Source organism: Triplophysa dalaica, chromosome 22, assembly GCF_015846415.1.
Source record: "Triplophysa dalaica isolate WHDGS20190420 chromosome 22, ASM1584641v1, whole genome shotgun sequence".
In the NCBI taxonomy this organism is placed as follows: domain Eukaryota; kingdom Metazoa; phylum Chordata; class Actinopteri; order Cypriniformes; family Nemacheilidae; genus Triplophysa; species Triplophysa dalaica.
The window spans coordinates 7,803,813-7,822,348 of NC_079563.1; the positions used below are offsets into that span (position 1 = coordinate 7,803,813).

The 18,536-nt window shown below is 37.0% G+C and overlaps 1 protein-coding gene across 4 annotated transcripts in view; it reads left to right on the plus strand.

Moving 5' to 3' along the window:
• The window catches only part of kcnn2 (potassium calcium-activated channel subfamily N member 2), a 37,481-nt gene that overhangs the window by 3,589 nt on the left and 15,356 nt on the right, over positions 1-18,536 (plus strand). For all 4 annotated transcript variants that reach the window (XM_056736233.1, XM_056736230.1, XM_056736232.1 and 1 more), the window contains 4 exons: positions 12,661-13,079; positions 15,341-15,482; positions 15,565-15,675; positions 16,628-16,755. In XM_056736233.1, coding sequence (XP_056592211.1) covers positions 12,661-13,079; positions 15,341-15,482; positions 15,565-15,675; positions 16,628-16,755 — 800 coding nt within the window. The remainder of the gene's footprint in view (positions 1-12,660; positions 13,080-15,340; positions 15,483-15,564; positions 15,676-16,627; positions 16,756-18,536) is intronic.

Consider the following 18,536-nt stretch of genomic DNA (forward strand, 5'->3'; position numbering starts at 1 on the left):
CAGAGAAAGAACTACACCGGATGTTGGAAACTTTGTACTTGGACATACTTCAGTGCTGTGACCTTGCATCAGTGCATTGATCTATGAAATGAAATTAATTTTATTCTATTCAGCATCTATGTCTCTATTGTAATGCGTCACAATGCATTAAGTAATGCTTTTATGAAAGATGCCATTCAGCTTGCGCTGGCAAGGAGGAAATCCTGTACATTTTGAATAGCATCTATGATGCTGTTTCAGTCGGAAAAATTATGCATTATCGATTTCCCGATTTCTTTCTTTCTCTCTTCCAACATTCTCTCTTCCTTCTCATAAAATTCATGGCACTTTAAAACATTGCTTTGTTTGTATGCATCAAAACGCAATAAAAGTTGTTTTCCTTGCTGTTCGGTCTGCATTGTACCATTGCATCATGGGGAGGGAAAACCCAAGACTGGCCAATATAATCATTTCACTTTTATTTATTTTCTTGGCTGACACCTTCGTATGAAAGCAACTCGACAAGAAGGTTGATATATAGTGTAGTCGAGTGATATTTAAGTTATTACCAAAACATATAAATCAGGCACCTAGATTAGACCGAGGAGCACAAATAAGCTTGTACTGTCAGTGAAAACATAGTGCCAACAAGATCATAGCTCTATTGGCAGAATGGGGCGAATGTTATTAGTTAATGGTGGGCGGCCAGAGTAAAGGGGTAATACGATTAGTTGCGTTTTTTTTCTGTGGAGATTTCTGTGCAGAGGCGTACCAGAGGAAGAAATTTGTTAAAAACAGAGGCCATGTAGCAACATTCTGGAGGCACATTTATTTATAGAACAGTATAGAGTGTGGATGGGGGGTGAAAGAGATCAGGACACAACCCAGGCCGGACTTGAACCTCAGTTCTAGTGAGCCGACAGCTTTTTAAAATAAAATAAATATGAAAGGGAAGCCTACAGAACTTCAAAAACCACAGAACAGCACAAAGAAATGTAGATACGTGATAAATGAGTCGTGCATTGACGCCATATGGTAACTTTGGATGAGTTTACATCATTATTCACTGAAACATCATTCCGTGTGCCAAGATTATAAATTATGCAGATTAAGATTTGATTTGTTTTTAAAGAGTGACACCCCCCACACCCCCCCCCAAAAAAATGTTCAAACACATTCAGCTAAAATGTATGGCAAAGGCCATAATTCTGTGCATCTCATTTGGTGTTTCCTATATGTTAGAAATAGTTGTTAGATGTGAGGTATGTATGAGCAAATAATGAAAGGATATTTATTTTTGAGGTCGTTATTAAACTGAAATTTCATCAGATTTTTTTTTTTATTGTGATGTAATTTCAGGAATGGTTGGTTTCTGTAATCTAGTTGACAATGATTAAAGTCTGGATAGTGAACTGGGAGCAATGGGGTGTTTGAATAAGGGGTTTCACAATATACCAGTATTGTCATTAACAGTGATATAAAAAAACATGATTATGTTAATTGTACACATACGATAATACCGTTAATGATTCAGTACCGTTTAAAGGGGTCATATGACACGGCTAAAAAGAATATTATCGTTTTTTTTAGATGTAATGCAAAGTGTACATGATTTAAAGATCTGAAACGTTGTATTTTTCACACACAGTGCATGTTTGTATCTCCTCTTTGACCCGCCTCTCTTAAACGCACAGATTTTTTACAAAGCTCATCGCTTTGAAAAGCAAGGTGTGCTATGATTGGCCAGTTAACCAGTGCGTAGTGATTGGTCGAATACTGCAAGCATGTGACGGAAATGTAACGTCATATTTGGAACATCGGTTTCCAAAGCAATTGTGCTGACAGGCCCACATAACTTGCGTATACATTTGATCTTAGTCAAATCATACCACGAACTGACGTAGATTTGTGGGGGTGTGGTTGCACGATTTGTTTCTGGCAGGACTGGGTGAGCATTCGCTTTTAGATATAACACCTTTTGTTCCTACTACATGCATGGACAACTTAAAATGCACAAAAGACACAGAAAAATACATATTCACGCGACATGACCCCTTTAATGTTTTGGAGAATTTCTATCTTGGAGGATCTATTGTTAGAAATGCTATATAATATACATTACTAAGTCTTCAGAGGTGTACAAAGACCAAAAATAATGAAACATTATGTTTTTACTACCTTAGAGTTTCTATCTACATACACTGCGGGTCCCGTTGCATGGAATTCACCATGTTGTTTCTACACAAGGCCTAACGGACAAACTGCTCTACCGAGCACGTTTCGTAAATATGTTATCACCTTCGGCAAAGAAGCGAAAACGTAACAACACATTAGTCCTTTGAGAGGGGTGAAGTCAGCAGTTAACTGCAAGTCACAACCACGCCGCTAGATGCTGCTTAAATCTCCACATTGCTCCTTTAAGTGTGATATGTGGCCGAATAAGGAAATCTTTTAAAGAATTTGACTAAAACAAGCATGCGGATATCGTGATAATACCGCCACATTAAATTCGTCCAGCCGCAATAACAGCGAAATGAAAATCTGATACTGTGACAGCCCTACTCCGAATGAAAACAATTAAGCTTTCTTACATTAAGATATCTGAAGTCGCATGATCAAGACGTTTTTGTAGTGGAATCAGCCTGACCAACCTTTATAAGTCCAGGATATATTTAATCATTATGAGACCCCCAAAAAAGCCAAAAAGACCTTCAGCCAAGATGGAGAAACGGAAAGGGCAAGAATTTGGCCTGAAGGGAAAGGTTCTCGATCTAGCAAAGACTGCAGGTGATAAACAGCCATCCAGCAGAGATGTCAGAGAGCCACGGGGAGTATTTCTCTGTGTGGTTATTGAGCTGGAGATAATTAAGTAGTGCTGGTATACAGGAGAGGTTTGAGAAAGCATGCAATCCGATAACAGCGAACCAAGAGACCTGTTGTAAATATAAAAAACATTTTAGTAGCCTTTGTGTAGCTCCCCCGATGCCGGTTGTAGTACAGTGAGTTGACCTTTGCTTTTAACTTAGATGAAAGTATGCCGAACTGAGTGCATCTGAACTTTGCTTGGTTCATTTGTTAAAAGATAGAAGGCTGTTTTTCATCAAATTAAATTGAGTGGAGGATGTCATTCGGTGACAGGATGAGCAAATATGCACGGCCGATCCTCTTGTCATAGCCGGATCTCATGAAACAATGTTTAAAAAACAGCAATTCTGTCAACATTTATTCACCCTAATGTCTTTTCGAATCCACATGACCTTCTGTTGAATTTAAAATGAGATGTTTTGCAGGATGTCCAACGACTGGTTGGTGATTTACACCTCCAATGATTTTCTCTCGTAATCTCCCCCCTGCGCTGAAGCTTTCAAATCTCATTTGCACTTTGTTCATTGAAATAATTTTATATTTAGACGTGTCACAGCAGGGTAACCCACATTACCATATCCCCGACGTGGCAACTTTGAATGGCCCAATGGAGAAATCCAGCATCTTGGGGAATGTTTAAACGCGTTCTGCTTTTTCTTGTTTTGACGTTACGCAATTTTATCTGACTCCGAAAGACGAAAACCTATTATTTTTGCACCGACTACTTGAACATCCAGGTTGACGTTTTTTAAAATGATATTCAGAGGTTTAAGATTGAATTCAGTCATTAGTCAATTTGCATATACCTGTACACATAATCTTACAACAACTCTGGATCAATTCAAATAACCATTTATTTCCAATTACAAGTATTTTTCAGGTAATAAAATGTTGAACAAGCCAATCATAAATGCAAAACCTACAGCCAATTAAATACAAACATGATATTCGGATGATTAGATCAGAATTGCACACCTGACAAGAGAAATACACAGTGCTGTGTACTGTATGTCCAAAGGCTCTACTGCTGTGGAAATGAGGGGGAGAAGAGAACAGATGTGAAGGTGTGATTTTGCAATCATCATATATTGTTGCATGCTCTCTGAGATGGAGATGCAGAACCTTGTGGGGTGTTCGTTGTATTGGATGAGGTTCTGTGTTTCTCAGGATGTTGCGCGGACATCTTGGCACCAGCCTTACAGTAGCTTGTTTCTATAAATGTTTCATTTGTTTGAGTAATATGCACTAATTAAGTTTTTGACGTAACAATATTTATTTTATTGTATGGATGCATGTACGCCTGTTTACATCCGTGTACACACGGCAACTTTTTAATATGTATGCAAATCTCCTCCCCAAAAAAGCCATTAAGAGCTCTGGCTCTGTGACCATAAAGGGTTGAGCAGTTTTATTACATTTCACACTGTTGAAATATGGTGGCGGATATTCACCCTCTGTAATATTTAGGAGCTGTAAGTCTCTGAGGGACATTAATCATGTGAATGCTTTAACAGAAAATGTGTTTTGAATGTGGATTTTTAGTACACGTACATCTGGTGACTAATGGTGGATTCACACGGTACGCGGTGAGCGGTGGAATTTACTCGCGGCAGACGCCTTTAAGCCTATGCGGGTGCCGTTCACAAAAATTTCAAATATTTGTATCTTCAGCTGCGCCTGCCGCAAAGAGCCGTGCCCGTTGGAAGTTGCAGGCACCGCTCGCGCACCGCCAACAAATCGGCCCGCATTTTGACGCTTACCTTTTGAAAATGAACTGGACAAACGCGACTGCCGCATACCGTGTGAATCCACCATAAGGCAGGTGATGGGCACACGTGAAAGGCGCTGATGCAGAATGGGGGATGTGTGATGTGTTTTCCTGTGACATCTTCCCCTAACCTGAGACGACTGACTTGTGTCACGTAGTGTCACGTATCCACGTAACCAGTGACTCCTGATTTTTCACTGGGCAGGGTTACAGTACAGATATTTAGGACATTTACAGTTTTATTTGAATCGCTACTTACATTAAACTTCAAACAAGAAGCATTTTCTTTAAGCAGGGTTACAGTATCGAAAGTTCAGGATTATTCGTGAGAGTTTTACTTAAAACGTTTGTTTACATCCTTGTATAAGAAAGTTAAATGAGGGTTGCAGTTAACCTAAAATAATTTGCTTGCATTTTCACTGAGCAGGGGTACTTTATAGATCCAAAATTGTAAGTTAATGTTTCACGTAAATCACTTAACAAGAAAGTTAAATTAGGTTGCGGTTAACTTAAGCTACAGGCATACATAATACAACAGCTGTCATAGTTTACTGACAGCGTTCAATTACACAGACTTCAGCTCGGAGACCTCGTGGGTCTTTCCTCAAAGAAACTTGAAAGCAGGAGCGACCTGCAACTGAGGATTTACTTAGCAAAGTGGCCTCTTAGGGCCCACTTTGATATCATAAATTAACCATTGCATTAATTTGTAATTGGGCTGAACCTCTCTACCTATTTCTTTAATGAGATTGAGCAATTCCTTTTCGTAGCGACAAGATATATGTTCTCTTTCTCTACATTACACAGATTAAATATTGAGCCACGCTCCATTAGCTATATTGAGCTCTTCTGAAACCAGTAACTAACCCCTGCTGTCGACCAGACAGACGGATTGCATGGGCAGATGACCTTTTGTCCGTGCCCCTGTCAGGGCAATGTAAGGGGAAATGTCTACGTAAACACAAACCTCAGAGGCTTAGGGATGAAGGCGTGTTAAATAGATAATTTTTATTGTCCCGGTAGACTTTAGGTCTAGTGACAGTGAGGATGTTACTGATAAACAGTGGTAGGTCTGAAAAATACAAAAAATATCAAATAAAATAATAAATCACAAGGTAAAACAAGCTTCTCAGCCACTTTAACTTGGTTGGAATTAAATAACAATTTATTAAAACGTAAACTATTAAAGCATTTCTTTTTATTGCATTAAATAAAATATTGAATAGATATTTTTCATTAAAATGTATGTTTAGAGCAAGGCAGTAAAATTATTTAAAAAAATTAAAGTAAATTAAATACATTTATTTTAGCAGCATATTTTTTAATTAAATAATAAAAACACAAAAGCAAATTGTAAAAAATGATACTAAAGTGAACAATAAACAAAAACATAAAAGATTATAAAAAATCAAGAAAAACAAAACAAAACTTGAAAACAAAATTATGCTAACAAAAACACTGCCTCCCCCCTGCTTTACTGTAACGCTTATACTATTCTTCACAATGCTTCACCAGACATGACTTAAAAATCATTTTGGGAATACGTAATGTCGTTTTAGTTAATAGTCGATTTGGTTGAATTAGTTGCCCAGTCGGGCGCACAAGTCTTGTTCGGGTTATCTGGTACGACCCTTAGCTCTTGTAAGCGGGTCATTACACGTGCACCTTCCCCTCTGTTGTCAAATTCAGCATTTTTCCATAACTACCCGCTCGAGCTCTCAGTTGGAATACTAGATACTTGAAGGTGAAGCACCCTCGAGTATTGTATTGCAGGTTGTCCATTACCATAATTGGTTTTACCTACCAAGTAGGCTTCCTTACATAACCCATTTTAAATGTTTAATCACTCCATTCCGAAGCCACAGAGCTGTGGAGCGTTGCCTTTGTGACAGCCGGCGTTTTGCTCAAATAAAACAAAATTAAAGCTTTGCGGTTATCATCCTTTGTGCAGGCTGTGTCGTCCGTCGGTTGTTGTTATTGTTGTTAAGCTTTGAATAAGATAGCGTCTGTCACCGGCTGAAAAGGCAGCTTGTGTTTCGCTGTCTAAGTTACACTCGCACGGAAAGTCGAACAACGGCCTGGACTAACAGACGGGCTGGTTAATGTTACAGCCTCGCTGGCAACTGGCAGGCCTTTCAGGCACTTGATGTGTCCTGTCCGCTCTGAAATCTCCATCTCTTCTATACGATTTCCATCAGGAATAAATGAGACTGTTTAATCTCGATTAGGTTTGATTATTTTGAAGTATCTTGTGTTACGTTGGATTTAAACCGTGCAGTGGCTGTGAGGGATTAGTGTCATATTTTGAAGCTCTGTGATTTTGAAGCGTGCATGTGCCGGCGTGGGGCTACCAAAAACACTTGTTGTTTTGTCATTATTGAAGAGTTTTGGTTTGGGAAACACTTGTTAAAAGCTTTGACGTGTGAAGAATTTATTTTCAGTGGGATTAATTCAGGTTTATGTGCCACTTTTTCAAACAGGCATCACTGTCCTGCTCACAACGTACTTAGGGATAGGACAAATTGCACAAAACTCCCTAGCAACAGCACAGCATCTTATCAACATCCCCTCTGAGCTCCTTAGCAGCCACATAGCAACACCCTTTTTGGTCTTAGCAGCAACAACTTAAACAAATGTAATGTGTCCCAAACTTAACTTCCGATAGACCTCCTGAAAGTCGGCGTTAAATCCAATATATGTTATTTGCACTAAGAATTTGACATTAATTCGATCAGAATGTATGTATTATTAGACGTCATTACTTACCACCTGTATGGCAACATTAACTAGATTGCTGAAGCAACTACTGTTTCGTGGAAACAGTCATAACCACATTGTTTATTTCCCCAAAGATGCATCGTGCTATGGTGGTCAACCAGCGAGTTATGTGGTTGTTCGGGAAACGCACCCCAGGACAGCATCATGGTGGCAATTTTTGCATGTGTGAATTTTAGGTTAATCTTAATTTTTTGAAAATCTTAATTTTATTTAATATCCCTGAAAATAAGATGTGGTTTGTTGAGCTCATTTAATTTCCAGAAGTAGAGCGTATTTTTGTCTTAATGAGGACAACAGGGATTAGAAATTCAGGGTAAATGAAGGTAACTTAACATTGTGTCTGTTTATATATTTTAAGATTGTCTTCTGTCAGGTTTTATTGTACAATGTCATTTAAATGTATTTAATAATCTGGCTCTTTTTATGCTTGGACGTTGATAGAGAGATATCTAAACCTTCTTAAAGTAATATACTTCCTTTGTGTTATCCATTAGTGTTATTCAAAACTATGTCAAATTGACATTTTAAAGGTAAATTACATTTGCATTTATTTATTTAGCGTACACTTTTATCCAACGCAACTTACAAATGAGAGAGCATTTTAACAATTTGTCTAAGGAGGATCTACCAAAATCTAAAAAAATCTACCAGAATTTAGTGAGGTTTATGGTGTAGAGGTCCATTTTATAAAATTTAGCAACATCTAGTGGTGAGGTTGTGAATTGCAACCAACGGCTCACTCCCTTTCGAAGCACTGCAGCGGCTGTCGCAGGACTAAGATGATGTCATGATTTCGATTCTTTGCGAAGGAGATAACATATTTAACACTGAGAATTCCATGTAAGAGGACCCGCGGTGTATGCAGTTAGAAAAATAGCTCATTCTAAGGTAAGAAAAACATCATTATGTAAGGTCTATACAACACTTAATACATAGTTATTTAGATTATATTGCATTTCTGTCAATAGATCCTATAAAATAATACACACTAGACCTTTAAGAAACTACCAATTGAGTAGGAGAAATACAGTACAATATATTCCCTAAAAACAAAGCAAAATAATTATGAAAATGATATTTTGAGTGCCACCATTATGTGAGCGAGAATCCTATAAAACAATCTTAGAAGCCTCAAGCAAAACTCATATTAGAAAATTACTCTCTTGTGCTCCACATAAACCTATTACTGTGTGAAATAGCCGGGTGTTATACGACGGCAGGAGACCCATTTGCACATATTGCATCAGGGGTTTATCATTTGTGACTCTTTCTCATATCAGATAGCCACAGTCACGTTGGATAAAGTCTGTCAGCAAGAAGCCTTTGAATTGTGCTGACTGGACTACTCGGGTGAAATATCTCTCCCTGATGGTGGCAGCCGAGTAGACCTTGAGCTGATTGAATGTGCTGGAAGCAACCGCAGTTGATTGGCACAGAGCGTTGAGGAGTGCAGGGATTTGCAAAAATCGTGTTTCAGAAGATAAAATCTTGTCGATAACATATAAACATGTCTTGACAGATCTACCCTGAGCACGAGATGATATATACTTCTGTACAAGCCAGTGTGATTTAGTCTGGACTAAAAATACAGTGTCTATGATGCCTGGTTCCTTGGAGAAAACTACATTACCCATAATTCTGAAGCGTGTTCTGCCAATTATTAGAGATTATCCTATTATCCCTAAAGTTAGACTACATTGAGTTTATTATATTGTGGGTTTTTTCACTTTCATATTTATAATGCTTCATGGGACAAATTGTTCCTTTGTTCATGAAAAATGACGATAACGCTTCATAGTATCACTTCACAATTAATTATAACTGCACTAATTTGCTGTTAGTGGACACAGTTGGGCACTTTGTAATCCAATTGATATTTAACATAAATGTCATAACACTGTCTTTGTTTGTTTATTTAATGTTAAGACTTTCAAGACATCCATTTATTTTTGGTATTTTTTATCTTATTTGCCTCATAAATTCCATTCATTTGTATGTAAAATATATTTTTTTAATGTTTTTTGTATTTGTGTGTTTTTTCCACCTTAAACATTATTTTCATAAGAAAACATGATTCCTCTTTTTTAAAACACAACAAAAACCCTCGAAATTCCAATCACTTTTGTTTTTTAGGGAACTGATGGAATCAAAATAGCATGTACATGTCATTTTAATGGCAGAAAAACTATAAACTAATGCTGTTACAAACTTAACATCTTAAGTTCTAGACATTATCACAAGTTAAAATTTAAAACCAATGTAGTCTGGTAAAACAGCGCAAAGATGCCAAAATATGCTTACTATTTAATGCATTCCATAAGATAGAGAGAAAGTGGGAGAGAGTAGTCAAATGTAAAGGTATGTTGTTAGGTTTATTGTAAAATATAAATATATGTTGTTTTTCTTTGATTAAAAAATATATTAAAGAAATACGGGTCGCAAAAAGATAACATTTACATGCACAATATTGACGCAAACTTAGGTGTCCCGTATACGGAACTGGTGACAGTTATCAGGCTACACACCTCTTTGCCATTGTTCTGCTACAGAATAAATTGAAAACTTCACTGTCACAGGGTAGCAGTAGCAAATCTTGCAGTTTGACTTTGATCTCACATTGAAGTGTGTGTGCATCCTCTTGCCTTGCTTTTGTAGTCTTGTGGAAGGATCATAACAGTACTCACTTGTTTAGTGTGGAGAGAGACATGGCATTGTTTGTTTTGGCATGCCATGGCTCTCTCCGGTCTCGTCTCTTGACCCCCCTCATTTCCTCGTTTAGGTTCCCGCAATTGTTTCATAACCCACAGCTGCCCATTTTTATCTTCCCTTCTTAGTTCCCATATATATTTCCCTTGTGTTTCTTGTCCTGTGCTGTTTCGTTTAGCTTGTTACCCTGCAATGGGTTTGCTTTGGTTAGTATCGTGCCATGTTGTATGTTTACTCAATTGTATGTTTGTGGGTGTGTGCGTGTTTGTGTGTGTATATGTGCCTACCACACTGAGGATGTTCTATGATCTGCATTAAATGGGTTTTGTTGTATGTTTATTTTATTGGTCAAATAAAAAAGTTGCTGTTTTTACTTTCCCATTCATTTCCTAATAGCTCATTATGGAGTTTTTTATTTTCACCAACTTAACATTGTTGAATAAAGTCCAACTTTATTAGGTGTCCTAAGTAGGAAACTGTAGGAAAAGTAGCCGAGTTTTGTACCGATCAAATTAAGAGAACAAGTTATTAGAAAAGCTAAATCGTTTTGCCCACATTTGTCCCCAACATCACTTTGGGGTTAATGCATTGGCTAACATTAACCAACAATGAACCATTTCTACAGCACTTAAAAATCTTACTTCATGTTCATTTTGACATTTACTAAAACATCTTTGAATATTTAACATCATGCAACATTTGTTAATGCAACCTAAACTAACATGAAAAATAGTATATTACTGATGTTAACAAATACAACCTTATTTTCATTTTTGGGGATTTTCATATACTGTTTGCTTCAAATTTAATAATGTTGATTTAGAACTCTTTAATAAAGAATTTGGTTACACTTTACATTAACTTGTGTACATTTTAGATACCACAACAGTTAAGATGAAATGATAATGAAACTTTAATAACATTTGTTAATATTCTTGGTCAATGTTATTGTTTACATATATTATTCATAAACTTACAATTAATAAGAACTGTTATATATTGTAAACAACAACAATGGCCTATTTACATTTTATATCAAGATTAATTATTCTGTGTTTAAAAAAAATAAGATCATTTTAAATTCATGATACATACACAATGCACTATTGTTATCATATTTTATTAAATATAAAATTTCCTATGGATAAAATAAATTGCAAAAATAGATTTCAAACCAAAGCCACAGTAAAAGTTAGCGGGCAGTCTTACTCTCTGTCATTGAGTAAAGCAGACGGAGCATATGATCTGTACTTGAAGGAAATATTTATGGAATTGAGCAGGAGAGGCAGGAGAGAACATTTCTGTGAATCAGGACATGAAGAAAGCAATGTGGCTCCTGATGCCGCCTGTCATAGAGAGAAAACTGTCTGTGTTTGGCATAAGTCTGCTAAGCTGAGGTGCAGAGAATGAGATGCAGGTGGAGGTTCATCATATCTATGGACTCAGAGATGTCACAAACATCCCAAACTGAAAAAAACATTTTGTTAAGTAGTATCGTTGCTTTGTTTTCCGCCAGAAATGTCCGAACAACCTTCAAGCTAGTTTTACTCAAGTAGTAAAATTATAACTTGAAACTCTGTTTATTTTTCTTTCTCGGTTGGCAACATTTGTTTAACAGTTTTTGAGCATTGTAGACTTTTGGAAAATAAAGCAGTATAATTTATCAGCTAACAAATGGTCTTCAATAGAGCATATACAGTACATTCATTAAAAAGCCATTCTGTCATGAACATTTACATTTGAGTTTCAATTTTTAATTTGTAAAGGAAAGTATTTTCATAATATCAATTCAAAACAAAAATAAATTATGTCAAATCCATGTTCACACTTGACTTCTTTTTTGACAAGAAATTGACAACAAATGGCACTTTTTTAGTTTAAAAAACATTTGCAGCGTTGTGGTTTCAAATAGCAGCCAGTAGCTGTTTAAAGATGGCATTTGTGCACGAAGGCATCTTAGAGAGAAAGGCTTCATAGGCAGCGTAACCAAAGTCTATTTGAATTATACACAGAGAGCGTCTTTGCAATAACCATTCACATATTTAAAAACTACAATTGTAGGTTCTCGCTAGAAATGCAATCAGAAGTTATTGAAAGTGAAAATTCTTCATTTATACAAAACGTTGCTCCAACTGGCGTTTCGGCTGCCATTTTATTTTTTATCGAGCTTGAGCCTTCTCCACCAATCACGTTCCTCGCATGTTGTTACGGAAGTGACAGGTCCCTGGTTAGCTGTGAAAAGGTGCTTACCATGTTTTTCAAAAAAGTTGAACTTTTTCAACCTCAAAAGACGCTCTGAGCTGTCGTAAAAGACGCTGGCGTTTAAAAATGCGCTCAGGACTTTTTCCGAAAACAAGGTTTACTCCATAGGATTATAATGCAAAACAGACACTAGCAACTTCAAAAAAGAAGTCAAGTGTGAACACGGCCTTATACAGTTTTCTTCAAGTAAAGGTTTAAGCATTGAGGTATTTGAAGGATTTTTTTTTTAATTTTTTGTATTTTGGAAGAAGGGGAGTTCTCCACTCATACTCATTCTTTGTTTTTTCATTTTCTCTGAATAGTTGTTTATGGTGGACAACGCAGCAGATGATTGGAGGATAGCCATGACCTACGAGCGCATCTTCTTCATGTGCCTGGAGATCCTGGTGTGCGCCATACACCCCATCCCGGGCAACTACACCTTCACCTGGACAGCGCGCCTGGCCTTTTCCTACGCGCCATCCAAGACAGACGCTGATGTGGATATCATCCTGTCCATTCCCATGTTTCTTCGTTTGTACCTCATCGCTCGGGTCATGTTGCTGCATAGCAAACTCTTCACCGATGCTTCATCTCGCAGTATCGGTGCCCTCAACAAGATAAACTTCAACACACGCTTTGTCATGAAAACCCTTATGACTATCTGCCCAGGCACAGTACTGCTGGTGTTCACCATCTCCCTGTGGATCATCGCCGCCTGGACTGTGAGGGCGTGCGAAAGGTGGCACGCTTTGTTGATTGATAGAAGTTGAAATCTTTTGACCGTGCAGTTTTCTTTCTAGCGCTGGTGTTTTTTCTTTGAAGCGTGACAAGAACGTCAACGAGCAGATTTTTTTAATGAATAGAATGCAGTTATGTCATGATTTGCTAATTGGTAGTTGGTTACACGTACCTCCCCTTAAAGTTGAAAATTTTGTCATCATTTACTCACCCTCTTGTCATGTCAAACCTTCATGACTTACTTTCTATCACTAAACACAAAAGAAGACATTTTGAAGAACATTGTTGACCGAACAGCTCCGGCCCCCATTCACTTCTATTGTATGGACACAAAACCATTGCTAGTCAATGGGGGCCAGTAAACAAAGTATCTTCTTTTGTGTTCTGCTGAAGAAAGAAAGTCATAAAGGTTTGAAATGACAAGAGGGTGAGTAAATGATGACAGAATTTTCATTTTTGGGTGAACTATCACTTTAACGGGAGGTGTGGATAGTGCAGGATGAGTCATCAATTATTTTTTTGTTTTATGTTAATGGTTAAAAGTTCATTTTAAGTGCATGATGTTTGCACATGTTTAGAAGTTTTTAAATATAGCATAAAGCTACTTTAGATTTAACTAATATAGTATTACAAAGTAAAAAAAATAATTTTAGGTAAAGGAACAAAGGCCCCTAAAAATGAATTATAAAATATAAATACCAGGTTTGATTTAACAAAAGAAATCGCAATAAAATAATGCTCAGATTATATAATACTGTTAGCTCACACCCCTCCAGATATTTATTAAAAATAGCATAGGCCCACTTTATAACATTACATTTCACAAAAATACGTTTGTACGGTTTTAAATGATAGAGATACTCCATACTGGCAAAAGTAAGTGGTCACCCAGACCCATATGTGGTTGTTGAACATTTAATTAAGTAAGTAAAAGCCACTGACAGGAATCAATATAGAGTCCTGTGAAAGCTTTCCATTAGCTGTTGGAACATAGCTGCAGAGATTTCCTCCCTGTCAAACAACTCAACATTCCAGTTCATCCCAAATGTGTCTACTGTTGGGTCAGACCTGTCAACTTATCATCCGGGCCTATAGCCTTGAACTATAAGCCACTAGTCCAAAATCAATTTACATTTTTACAGTCGAGTCAATAGACCTTTAGTGTTGCTATAAAACCCGGCCTTAATTCACAGGTCTGGTGTAAATCAGATTCGTAAACTTGAAATTACTTTATAAAGGGATGGAGATTTAATTTGAAAGGGGGTTTTGACACTCTTTTGGCCATGTAGATGACTGTTCATGATGTAGACATAAAGTGTTTCAAACAATTTCAAGTAGTCAAATTTAAAGGTATAGTTCACCCAAAAATGATATTTACCCCATAACATACTCACCCTCCTGCAGGTGTATACCGTATGCCTTCTCTTCCTCAGCCGAACACATTCGGAGACGTGTTTAAATTCAGCAAAGAGCTGTAAAGTAAATGCAACTGCAAAAGTGAATCTAGTTTTAAGACCATTTGAAAATATCACATTGTTTGAAATGTAATATCATATTATCTAAGGCCTGTTATTACGTCATTTTTTAGCAAAAATAACTTGTTGGGACCACTATTTAAAGAGAGAAAACAATTATGATGTCATTTATTCACCCTCATGTCGTTCAAAATCTCTACGTAGTGAAACACAAAAGAAGACATTTTGAGAAATGTCTCTGTGGTTTTGTGTCCATATACAATGGAAGTCAACGGGGTCAATGTTGTATCTTTAAAATACCTTCTTTTGTGTTCTTCATAGGAAAGGTATACAGATTTGAAATGACATGAGAGTAAATACTGTAAATGGTGAAAGAATTAGAATTTTTTGATAATATTTGGGTTTTTGTAGAAAAGAGACCCAACTACTTACTCGTTATTTTAGAGAGAAAGATACTCTTTCTTTAACCCGGTAAACCTTTCAGACTATCAAATCTCTCCTTTTGCAGTCCTGGAGGCCTATTGTGTGCACTGGCTGACCTTTTAAACAGCAGTTAAATAGACTTGGAAACTAAGTGTCTCAAGTCAGCTAGATTCCTCAAACAACCAATTACGTATTAGCTTACAACAACAACATAGCCTCAGACTACCAGTAAAGAGGAAACTACTTCAATGTATAAGGCAAGAGAACTACACAATATGGTGATAGATGGTGAGTGTATAGTCTGTATTATTGTCGATTCTGTACTGTTTACTCGTTATGTCCTTTCACTGCTTTCCATTGTTAGATACCATGACAACATGGATGTAACCAGCAATTTTCTGGGAGCCATGTGGTTGATCTCAATAACTTTTCTAACCATTGGATATGGGGATATGGTCCCCAATACATACTGTGGAAAAGGGGTGTGTCTCCTCACCGGCATTATGGTACGTTTATCTCAATGTCACGTATGGTTTGTTTTAAGCTTTACGCTGATTGTAAATGGGTTTCGTTTGTTTGTTTTGTCAGGGTGCCGGATGCACTGCTTTGGTGGTTGCTGTGGTCGCAAAAAAACTGGAATTAACCAAAGCCGAAAAACATGTACATAACTTTATGATGGACACCCAGCTGACAAAAAGGGTACGTTTGAACTCGCGAGCCCGCACCTCGCAGCGCCATTCAGCCACAGTTTTTCTTAATCCCTGTAGTAGCGTGGAAATTATATTTATTTGATCCAAAGTGGAAAGTAAGTTTACACTTGAGTGCATAAGTCGAGTGCATTTGTTATATAGTTCACCCCAAAAAGCAAGTTCTGTCATCATTTATTCACTCTAATGTCATTTTAAACCTGTTTATGACTCTTTGTTCTGTGGAACACAAAAGAAGATATTTTGAGAAATGTGTCTCTCTGTACGTGCAATGAAAGACAATGCGGACCAGCGTGGTTCGATTACCAACGTTTTTCAAAATATATTATTTTGTGTTCTGAAGAAAGAAAGTCTGGTATGTAAAAACATGAGGATGAATAAATGATAAATTGTTTTTGAGGGAACTTTCCCTATAATTAAAGAAAAAATAAAGATTTTATTAAGCAAACATTAAACATTTCTGCCTATCAGATTTTAATGCGTAAATTTTCATTTATCATAACGCATCACTCACAATCCCCATTCTCCTTTTTTTATATGACGCATTTATGCATTTTCAAGAGAAAATGTCATTTATTGGATTATAAAAGTGCCCTTTACACCAGAATGGAGGCAAACAGGAATTTGCGGTTGAATGTGAAGGACTAAACTTTTCTCAAACACATCCAGCATTCATATTATATTATGGCTTTAGACCAATACGTTTTTGTTACTCAACCAGTGGTGTACCCACATAGACAAAAATTGTGTATAAAGTAATATAATTGAATGTAAAAAGTACATTACATTTTCATTTATTCATTTAGCAGACGCTTTTATCCAGAGTTCTTACATTTACATTTCTTTGATCACAATTACAAGCAACAACATAAGCTACATTGAAAGAACAAGGACGATTGGGCGTCAACAGAAACAATGCTAACGCTATGCTAACACTCCCACAGGTGAAAAACACAGCTGCTAATGTACTCAGGGAGACGTGGCTTATTTATAAAAACACCAAGCTGGTGAGGAAGATGGACCACTCGAAAGTCAGGAAACATCAGCGCAAGTTCCTTCAAGCCATTCATCAGTAAGTCACTCGTCTAGAGACCCATAATAACGTCTCACTGTCTTGAATGTATGTTTTTCATCAACAGTCTTAACGGTCTGAGCTCTGAATTGTTTGACACCTGTAGCCCAGGGTAGACAGTGCTAATGATTTATTCAACGAGTCTGAATGGGTAAATCCATTTGCACTTTTCTATTCCAGGGACTTTAGATGTTGAGTATGGCTCTTTGAGATGTGCAAATATCTGTTTTTCTTCAATGATAAGGTTAATCCAGCTCTAAGTAAGACACTATATGCTGTTTCCGCATCAGTCCCACTTTTGATATTTATGGGGCATCTAAAAGCGGCAGTAAGTGCCCTGTAAATGTCACTTTCTTGCGGTGACTGATTTTCTTGAGATACCCAAAAGGCAAAAGGGTTATTAAACAGAAATCGTCCAAGTTTGTCGTTCAGAGATACTAGCTCGATACGGTTGGGTTATAAAACACATATCACAAGTCTGCTTTCCTCTACAACACAATGGGAATGGTACACAGAAAACAGCCACCTGCGAGTGGTTCGCGTTTTCGTCCTTTTGAGACGTTGAGGCCTGAGGTAATGCTCATGTAATTGAAGTTGTGGGCCTATCTCCCAGCAGCAGTATCAAACAGCGAGGTCGCTTTGAAGTCCGCGGCTGACGCTGTAAGTGCGTGTAAGCTAATATTGAACAGGGAGCATCTCTAAAGCAATCGGAAACCATGGCGGATGCGTAGAGCACGCGCTATCATCCTTTACCTCTGTTTCACTATTCATGAAGGTGTCAGCAGACGAGTTTCACCACCTTTCAGTTTAGAGCTCCGGATCTCCGTTCCTTTCTCTCTCTTTCTATCCTCATTTAAACTTTATTCATCACTCTGTCCCACTTTCTGTCTATTCTGTAACTTTAGTATCGTGTCCGGCGCAGTGCTGGCAGTTTCCACAAACAGGAGGGGAAAACATTAGGAAAACGTTGGCAGTCAACCTACATTAAATGTTATATAAGCGCTTTCATTATCTTTTTAGTGTTTATAAGTTTAGCAGTTTTTGTCAACGCCTTTACTGTGATGGGGGTCTAAATACAGTACATTTAGTACAGTACATTACTTAATACCCTGATTTCTATTAGTTTGTAGGTTTAAGTAAGTATAATACTTAAAGGAGTAATTCAGTTTAACATAAGCCCCCATTGACTTTCCATAGGAATAAGAATAAATATGTAAGTCAATGGGGTCTTATTTTGAAGTGAACTACTCCTTTAAATAGACATATTAATGGGGTAAATAAAAGGATAACAGTTGCAAATTATGCACAATTAATATCTGACTTAGTAAGTGCTAGCTTTTTTTGAGCAGTTGTTGGTTTCAGATTATTCATAATAATTTTTCCTATTTTCTTTTACAATAACTTGAGAAACGGCATTTTACTATGCATGGTGGAAAAAGACATTTGATAAATATAAACTAGCTACTTTTAATTTGAGGCTAATTTTAAATGTTAAATAGTAAATGTTTTGTGAATAAGTCCTATAGAAAAACTGGGGATTTGTGCCTATAATTATTTAAACATGTAATAGGACTCCGGTGGGTACCATATTTGTGGATTGTGCAATTAGGTAAATCAGCCATGCTTATACAGATAAATATGCAACGTTCATGGACACACTTTAATCATAATTAGCTAAATTGAAGAAATTAACATTTAGACGTTTCGACTGAGCTTAAGCTGACAGAAATCATTCGCTTTGTTTCAAATTTCAAATTACTTTCATTTATTTTGCATCTGTT